Source organism: Clinocottus analis, unplaced genomic scaffold (genome assembly GCF_023055335.1).
Source record: "Clinocottus analis isolate CAN_PGR_092001 unplaced genomic scaffold, fCliAna1.0.p SCAF_247, whole genome shotgun sequence".
Taxonomy (NCBI): domain Eukaryota; kingdom Metazoa; phylum Chordata; class Actinopteri; order Perciformes; family Cottidae; genus Clinocottus; species Clinocottus analis.
Window position 1 is genome coordinate 10,118 of NW_027175984.1, and position 9,441 is coordinate 19,558.

Sequence of the window (9,441 nt, forward strand, 5' to 3'; positions counted from 1 at the left end):
AATGCATAAAGAACATGATCATTAGCTGCAGCGGTTCAAAGTGAGCTTCGGCTCAACATAAAAGCTCTGCTTTTAGTTGAATGCATGAGTAATAATAATTTTATGATGATATATATATATATATATATATATATATATATATATATATATATATATATATATATATATATATATATATATATATATATATATTACAGTCACATGGGACAGTGTTCTATTGTAACTACATGAGTACTTCTACTGAGGTAAAGGACCTAAATACCTCCACAACCAGTAAACTGAATCTGCATTCTCAACTGTAAAAGTGAACAGGTCACTAAAGTGCAACTGAACTGGACTGTGACAGTTTGTTGCCCCCTAATGAAAGCAACACACTTAATGAAAGCAATTCAACTGTGGTTTCATATATTTATAGAAGGACTGTAAACTGATATGTAATCCTGTAGTATCCATTGTCGGAGCATGTGGTCAATGGGGATACAAACGTTCTTCTCCATAAAGTATTTACTGTGTGTTTCCAATTCAAACCCTGGATGGATGCTGTTGCTGTTCTTTCTCCCAATAGGAAGAGACTCCTGCAGTTTGAACCTGTGACGTGTGTGTGCGCCTCTGAGGCGGCAGCTGCCCTGGATTAGTTCCTTCCTCTGGATCAAGCTGGTCTGCTGATGAGTTCATGTGCTGCCGTAGCACTGGAATACTCTCCGGGAGGGTTTGACGTGAACTGTCTGAACTACTGAAATACAATACAAGTTGAAATTAGATTCAAAAAGTGCTGTTATGCGTGCTTTGCATGAATAAATGTGCTCAATTAAAGCTGTTGTGGTCCCACAGCAAGACTCACTTGTGTTTGAAGTTTGCCTGTTCTTCTGTCCATGTTGGGAGTTCTTTCTTCTTCTTTTAGATGTGACTGTTAATCAGTGCTGGTTGAAATAATGGCATTAGACAAATACATTTGTTTACAAATCACTGAAATGTCTTTATTTCCCTCCTTTTTAGGAGGACTGAATTACAAGATAAAAAAGCCCTTATAAGAAAGCTAGTTGCTCTTACAACCTCATCACAAAGTTTCCAGCAGAACTTCCCCTATCGGATATTAGATGTTTAGTAAAGAAAACATATATTCTTTATTTGTGAGGGCAAAGACTTAGTAAGGTACCTGTGTAATTTGACACAAGTTGTAACCCATAACAAAGTATATAAGCATATACATTATATGGACTATTATGGACTTTGGGGCTATTATGGACTTCAGTGAATCATTGTGCCCATAAGGGACATTGTTTATAGCTGAATACATGTATCAATCCACAAACATGACGTATATGTATTTATAAATCCTTAATAAGAATAATTTGTGGTAAAACCTGTGAAAAACCCTAATAGTTGGAAAATACCTTACCTTAGTGTAGCTTAGAATTGCTGTGTTCTATCCCTAAAGGTGCGATATATTTTGACAATGTTATCTTCGATTATTTATTCATCATCATAATTAGTTAATTCAAACATTAAATTGGACAGTAACGTACCTTTTCATCCTGTATTTGAAGTAATGTACACCCACAGTGCCTGTTCAGTATTTTATTTAAAACGTTAAGGGTTATATATGTAAAACGCATTGTATTAAGTTTACTCATAACTTCTATTAAGTTGCTCTTAATATTTATTTTTTAGTAATAAATTAAGGTTGTTTCTGTTATAATGTCCTGTCGTGCTGTAATTTCCCAGCAGCCCTGAAGGCAGCATGAAGTGTGTCGCTCCAGCCGCCAGTGCCCTGGGCTCTACTTCCTGTGCCGTAACTTCACTGTACACAACACGGGCGGGCAGCGTTCACTGTCGAGGCAGCTCCCACCTGATGAACACGAAACCGTAAGTGTTTGTGTGCTTGAAAAGCCGTACTTGACCAACACAACTGCACCGTTGTTCTGCTAGCTTAACGATAACAGGCCCGTATCTGTCCACGAGCGCGGAAGCCTCTCGCGCTCGCGTTAAACTGGACGTTGGTGACCTGTGGAGGTCCGGGTCCGCGGCACGGACCGGTCTGTTGTCTCTGTTGAGGATATTTACCGTAAACCAGTTACACTGGCTCTTCAGCTATAGGTTAGCATAGCATATAGATGGTAAATACTGGACTGAAGTTATAACGAGCACGGTGAGCTCACTTTCCACGACTAGTAACCCGAGTGAGCTTAACCGCGGACGGCGGCACGTGCGAGTCAACCGGATTAAGGTTGAGGTTAATGCGCGAGCTGTCAAGCGGAGGAAGGAGGGGCGTCACTGCTTCTTCCCCTGTCACTGGTCTGCTTCTTCCTCTGTCACTGGTCTGCTTCTTCCTCTGTCACCGGTCTGCTTCTTCCCCTGTCACTGTCTGCTTCTTCCTCTGTCACTGTCTGCTTCTTCCTCTGTCACTGTCTGCTTCTTCCCCTGTCACTGGTCTGCTTCTTCCTCTGTCACTGGTCTGCTTCTTCCTCTGTCACTGGTCTGCTTCTTCCTCTGTCACCGGTCTGCTTCTTCCCCTGTCACTGTCTGCTTCTTCCTCTGTCACTGTCTGCTTCTTCCTCTGTCACTGTCTGCTTCTTCCCCTGTCACTGGTCTGCTTCTTCCTCTGTCACTGGTCTGCTTCTTCCTCTGTCACCGGTCTGCTTCTTCCCCTGTCACTGTCTGCTTCTTCCTCTGTCACTGTCTGCTTCTTCCTCTGTCACTGTCTGCTTCTTCCTCTGTCACCGGTCTGCTTCTTCCCCTGTCACTGTCTGCTTCTTCCTCTGTCACTGTCTGCTTCTTCCTCTGTCACTGTCTGCTTCTTCCTCTGTCACCGGTCTGCTACTTCCCCTGTCACTGTCTGCTTCTTCCTCTGTCACTGTCTGCTTCTTCCTCTGTCACTGTCTGCTTCTTCCTCTGTCACCTGTCTGCTTCTTCCTCTGTCACTGTCTGCTTCTTCCTCTGTCACCGGTCTGCTTCTTCCTCTGTCACTGTCTGCTTCTTCCTCTGTCACTGTCTGCTTCTTCCCCTGTCACCGGTCTGCTTCTTCCCCTGTCACCGGTCTGCTTCTTCCCCTGTCACCGGTCTGCTTCTTCCCCTGTCACTGTCTGCTTCTTCCTCTGTCACTGTCTGCTTCTTCCCCTGTCACCGGTCTGCTTCTTCCCCTGTCACCGGTCTGCTTCTTCCCCTGTCACCGGTCTGCTTCTTCCTGTGTCACCGGTCTGCTTCTTCCTGTGTCACCGGTCTGCTTCTTCCTGTGTCACCGGTCTGCTTCTTCCTGTGTCACCGGTCTGCTTCTTCCTCTGTCACTGTCTGCTTCTTCCTCTGTCACTGTCTGCTTCTTCCTCTGTCACTGTCTGCTTCTTCCTCTGTCACCGGTCTGCTTCTTCCGCTGTCACCGGTCTGCTTCTTCCTCTGTCACCGGTCTGCTTCTTCCCCTGTCACCGGTCTGCTTCTTCCCCTGTCACCGGTCTGCTTCTTCCCCTGTCACTGGTCTGCTTCTTCCGCTGTCACTGGTCTGCTTCTTCCGCTGTCACTGGTCTGCTTCTTCCGCTGTCACTGGTCTGCTTCTTCCCCTGTCACCGGTCTGCTTCTTCCCCTGTCACCGGTCTGCTTCTTCCTCTGTCACCGGTCTGCTTCTTCCCCTGTCACCGGTCTGCTTCTTCCCCTGTCACCGGTCTGCTTCTTCCCCTGTCACCGGTCTGCTTCTTCCTCTGTCACCGGTCTGCTTCTTCCCCTGTCACTGGTCTGCTTCTTCCCCTGTCACTGGTCTGCTTCTTCCCCTGTCACCGGTCTGCTTCTTCCCCTGTCACTGGTCTGCTTCTTCCTCTGTCACCGGTCTGCTTCTTCCCCTGTCACTGGTCTGCTTCTTCCTCTGTCACCGGTCTGCTTCTTCCCCTGTCACTGGTCTGCTTCTCAGGCTGTCAGCGTGATGGCACATGTGCAGCTTTTCTTCTGTTTACACAGGTGTTGGATACTTGGAGAGAGAAGTTATACATTAGTACAACAACTATCAGGTGCATATTAGCTGTTGAGCCCACCTGAGCACATTTAGATTATTATTATTTTTAATAATAATAATAATTGATTGTGTTAATTGATTGTGTTAATGTTCATTATTAGAAAACACACAACTTTGACTTGGATATAATGCTAAAGTACAAAGAACATCTTTGTTGTGTTCCACTGAGAGCAGGGAGTTTCTCCTCCATGTGACCAAGTTTCAAGAGTCTGAGGCAAAACAAGGCAAAAGAAGGAATGTTGTGGTCGTGGGGAGAAATGAGTCATGCGGAAAAGCGTCCCAAGCCTCCTGGGTTTTATTTCCCTCTCAGAAATGCTGTGGTTCTTTGTGCTCCCCTCCCTGCAGACGTTTAACGGCTCTTCCCTGGCGTCAGACCCGTTGTGTTGTCAGAGTTTCCCCTGCAGCAGACTGCCCTGAGGGCACGCTGAGGCTGCCTCGCTGCTCTCAAAGCAGGCAGGGATTCCTGCAATGGTTGTACTGCCATGTTCTTGGAAATGCACAGATCAAGATGAGGGGACAGGTTATTTCAATTTCTTCCAAAAGTATGATGTACACCCAGTATGTGTACAGGAGGTCTGTGTTTCGTAGAGCGGCGTGACCAGTCCAGGCTTTTATCATAGAAACTACAGTTTTGTCAAATCTTTCTTTTAAACTTCACGGTCCCAGTTTTTAACACAGGTTTTTTGTTAAGAAATTTAACCTTTTACAAACTGTGTGCGAAAATTGTCCACGCCAAGTCCCAGCATGCCCCATTCAGACAATCTTTTGGCATAAAATATGTTTTGAACCGAACAGAAACAACACATTTTTTTTGTCTGAAACTCCTTCCTAACAGGACAAAGCTTTGTTTTATTGTGATTTTTGTTGCAGATTCTGATTCTTTAGGTCCTAATTTTTCCAAAAAGGTGTCTTATTGACCGCTCCAGGAGGCATTTTTGGAGAATCTTGTTTATATCATGCTGGATGTTCATAGTTACCATCAAAGTATCTTTTAAAAGTGTTTTATTTTTTATTTTTTTACAGATATACATTTTTTTTCCCAAGACTTTGCTGAACTAATACATACAATAAACACAAGTATTGTAATTAATTTGGGGTTCCTACAATGACTCAACACAAGGAAAAACACTCAAACAGGGAAAAGGAGGTCTGGAGACAACGTTGGTTCCACAGTTTTCAACGGGTTAAAATATGTTTTTCCTTCAAAATAGAATTGGAAACTTTATTTGCCGGCTGATACGGACGCTTCCTTCTGTTCCTCCTTCCAGCCCAGGGACTGGACATGACGCAGCAGGAGCAGCAGGAGTTCATGGAGAGCCTGGAAGCGGCCCTCTCCTGGATGCGGGCCATCCATGAGAGGCTGAAGGCCAACGACAACACCCAAGGGCCCCTGGATGCCCTGGAGGGCCGGCTCAGGGAGACGGAGGTGAGATAGCTCCCTTACTGGCCCTTCACTTGGGACCCTGCTGCAGTGTGCTTTCTGCTCTTTGAGCAGGGTGCACTGTCTGAGGATCCTTTCATTAAAGAGGTAGATATGATACAAGTGAATTAAGAAGGCATGGACACAGATACATGAGAAGGTGCATTAAACAATTATCAATACGATAATATAATTATGTAATCCTTAAAGGCTCTGACAATTTTAAATCCGTAAAAACTATTTAAAAATTCAAAGTATTATAGTTTCTTGGTTATAGTGAATAATGCACAAGTACATTGAACAAGTAATGCTCCTAAATGTATAACTTCACTATCTTCTTTTCAGTCGTCTACAAACTGTTTACGCTCACACCTTTATTGTTTGTTGCTCCTTTGGCCTTTAATGCAAGTTCCACAAAAGTTTTGGTTAAACATTCTGAAGTGGTATTTTTGTTTTGCTCATAGAAGATGATACTTTAATGAACTTCTTCAGGAAAAATGTGTTCAACATACGTGATGAAAATTATATAAAAAAGTTATCTTGTGTCAAAGATGCTTGGCAGGAAGAGTGACAGATAAGTAATGGGGTTAATGGGAAATGTGCTCTTCTTTTTGAGAAGTATTAGCAGTAATGAAACACGTGTGAGGAAACTATTATTAATCATCACATTCTAATGAGTTCCCAGACATTTTACCACATGAGAGTTTTTTTAGTACACTATGTTTGCATTTTAAATATTGACTATCATGGTATTCTCTGTGCTCGACTGAATATGTAGAAGATCCATCAGTCGGAGCATGAGGGCCGTGTGAAGATGGACATGGCGCTGGTGGCAGCTGAGAACCTCCTGCAGAGCGGAGACAAAGAGCTGAGGACCCAAACCCACGCCAAGCTCAAAGACCTGAAAGGCCTGTGGGAGGACACCAGCACCTACATCATCCACTGTCACAGGTGCTGCCCTACTCACTGCACACCGTGTGTGTGTGTGTGTGTGTGTGTGTGTGTTGTAGGTATTTGACACACCTGGTTAGTTTGCCCTGAGGTCTTCTTTGGCCTCATTCCCAGTTAAGCTATTGTTCTGTGTTGAGTACCTTTTGCATGTGGTTTCAGGTAATTGTTGCACACCTGACAAATATTCGTCACTTTCCCCGAGTCTGATGTGACATAATAGAAATAACTTGTTTTGTCCAGGCTTTTAGTGCCTCCACACAGGGGCTAAGCTGGCTAGCAGCTAGTAGCACTAACAAAGGTAACAGTGTTTACCTGAGGAGGAACTAACTTTTCTTCATGTGTCTCACACCCAGTCGCATTGAGTGGGTGTGGCTCCACTGGGGCGAGTACCTGAAGGCCTACGAGGAGTTTGAGCTGTGGCTGACGAGCCGGCAGCGCGGCCTGGACGTCGCGGTGGAGCTGCAGCTGGGCGTGAAGGAGAAGCTCTGGCAGGTGGACCAGCAGAGGGTGGTGGCGAGCGACATCCACGGCCAGGCGGCGCTGCTGGAGAGGCTGCTGGACGAGGCCGCCGCGCTGCACAACAGAACCCAGGACCCCAGTGTGGAGCCCCAGGCCCAGGAGAGGCTGCAGGAGGCCTACAACGACGTCAGAGACAGAGCCGAGGTGAGGCGCTTGTTGGTGGAGGGTCATGGTCGCCGGTTGAAGTTGTAGGTCTTTTGCTCAACTTGGCTTCCAGCCCCTGATTTCTTCACGTTATGCTGATGGCTGCTGTAGTAGATGGGTAGTAACGAGTCTGCTAAAGCCTGTGCTTTATGAGCCAGTAATCTACTTTTAACTGTTTTGTCTGCTGTAGCCAGAATGAGCTGATATCCAAGCTGCATGCTCAAGGTTACGTCTTGATGAACTCTTCCTCTTCGTCGTGGGTCTAAAATCAGACTTAACTGCACCTAGTATTGGTTAACTCAGACTCGAATACACCCCTGGTGGTTTAATGCTCGTGCGTGTCAGGCATCAAGGTCTTGCTCGAGCTCTGCTCATGCTAATGCCAATGCTACGATTGGGGCTTTTGTTAAAAAGCACACAGGTCGTCTGCTGGTACAATGTGTGTTGTGAATAAAACTAAAACTAAACAGACACGGAGAGAGATGGAGATGAAGCCTGCAGTGAAAGCATGAGAATCCTCTTGAGTAAAACTAAAGACACATTCCTTTGTCTGATTGAGGAACTACTACTTTGTAACAGGAAGCACGGAGCTTAAAAACCACTTGCAGATGCAATGCCAGTGGCTTGAAAATTTTTTTGTTTTTGTTCGGCTCTCATTTTTTACAGACACACACACAGACACATATACAGTACATCGTGTTGACTAAGTTTTAGTCGAGTAAAGTAGTTTTCTGAGGGATCAAAGGGAACAGGAACGTGGCGTGAGGTTTAAAGGATGAAATGTTTTTTCTCTGAGGAGATGATGGTGCAGAGGAGGTTGTGTACTTGTGTGTTTGTGGGATTTGCACTGTTTGAATCACAGTGAGCATACACTATGTGCCCACAATTCGGCGATCCCGTGGCTGAATCTCCATCGACAGCAATTATTTCAAGTTATAATAAATGGTTCCTTCTGTACGAGCAAACCCCACAGGCCCAGAACAACTACACAAATACATTTTATATTTATTCTGTGTCTGCCAGCCGCTGCACAATGAGACGGCTCTTCCTCTTCTGTTTTCAGACCGCTCTTTTTAAATGTCACCTTTTACCACTCGCCCACATTCGTCTTGTGGTAACATTATGCATTCACTTGAGCACACCAGTCTGCTGGCAAATATCTACTTTTGCCTATTTATTAATATTTACTAATACTAATAACTAAGTTATATTACTTTTGAGTATGTTGAGCGTTAACCCTCTGAATCTATGGACTCTATGGAAGCACCTCCTCCTCCTAACTGGCTCTTCCCCGTTAGTCTCTGTGTTCATGTTCAACCTTTTGGAAACCGTGCGTGAAAATCCTCCCGCGGCCATTTCCCAGCATGCCCCATTCAGACAATCTTTTGCCATAAAATGTGTAATTTATCCATCTTTGAACCTAACGACACAGTTTTTTAACTGAAACTCCTTCCTAACAGGACAAGACTTTGTTTTATTGTGATTGTTGTTGCAGATTCTGATTCTTTAGGTCCTAATCTTTCCAAAAAGGTGTCTTATTGATGCTCCAGGAGGCTTTTTTGGGTAATCTGGCTCATATCATGCTGAATATTCATAGTTACGATCAAAATATCTTTTAAAAGTGATTTTTTTGCAGATACACATTTATTCCCAAGACTCTGCTGAACAAACACATACAAAAAACTCAAGTATTGGAATTAATTTGGGGTTCCTGCGACGACTCAAACACAGGGAAAAACACTTAAACGGGGGAAAATGAGGTCTGAAGACAACGTTGGTTCCACAGTTATTAACGGGTTAAAATGTCAAAGTCTTGTAGTTAAAGTACAGACAACATCTCTCGGTCTCACGGGAGAATACTAATCCACGTTCACGCTCCTTGTTCAGGTAGACCCAAATTTGAAGTCGGTAATGTGTGTTAAAAGGTCTCTGCTAAAATGTCTCCTGCTGTGCTAGGAGCGCCTGTCGCTGCTTCAGAAGGTGGCTGAGGAGCACCAGACGTACCAAGGCTGCGTTCAGAGGTTCCAGTCCTGGCTGCTGTCAAAAACCAAGGAGCTCACAGATCTCATGGAGAGGAAGGATACCGCCGAGAACAAGCTCAAAGCCTTACAAGTGAGACTCTCTGAAGCGGAATTAGGAAGCTGCTGTTTGATGTCGTTAAAAAAAAACATGTCTTTGTTATGTTCAAAAGGCAGAGGGAAGAGTGTGAATAAATATTCTCAGCTGCGTGACATTTACTTTTATGCTCTGAAAGTAGCAACCAAATGAAAAGTAGATATAATTGTCTTCCTGGTGAATGTTTCCAATGCAGCGAGACATTAAAAAAAACATAAATGCAGCGGTACAATAAGTCTGGTCCACAGCATCAGACATGTAGTCCACTGCAACTGCTCCGTTTATTAAAGCTCAG

General features: G+C 44.5%; 1 protein-coding gene across 1 annotated transcript; it reads left to right on the plus strand.

Annotated features, from left to right (window-relative positions):
* Positions 1-1,789: 1,789 nt before the first annotated feature.
* Positions 1,790-9,143, plus strand: LOC137794384 (nesprin-3-like; the record flags this gene model as incomplete). Its single annotated transcript, XM_068591103.1, has 5 exons — positions 1,790-1,866; positions 5,266-5,423; positions 6,196-6,368; positions 6,722-7,031; positions 8,988-9,143. Coding segments are annotated over exons 2-5 (783 nt in total), but the record flags the coding sequence as incomplete, so codon positions are not given.
* Positions 9,144-9,441: the final 298 nt, after the last annotated feature.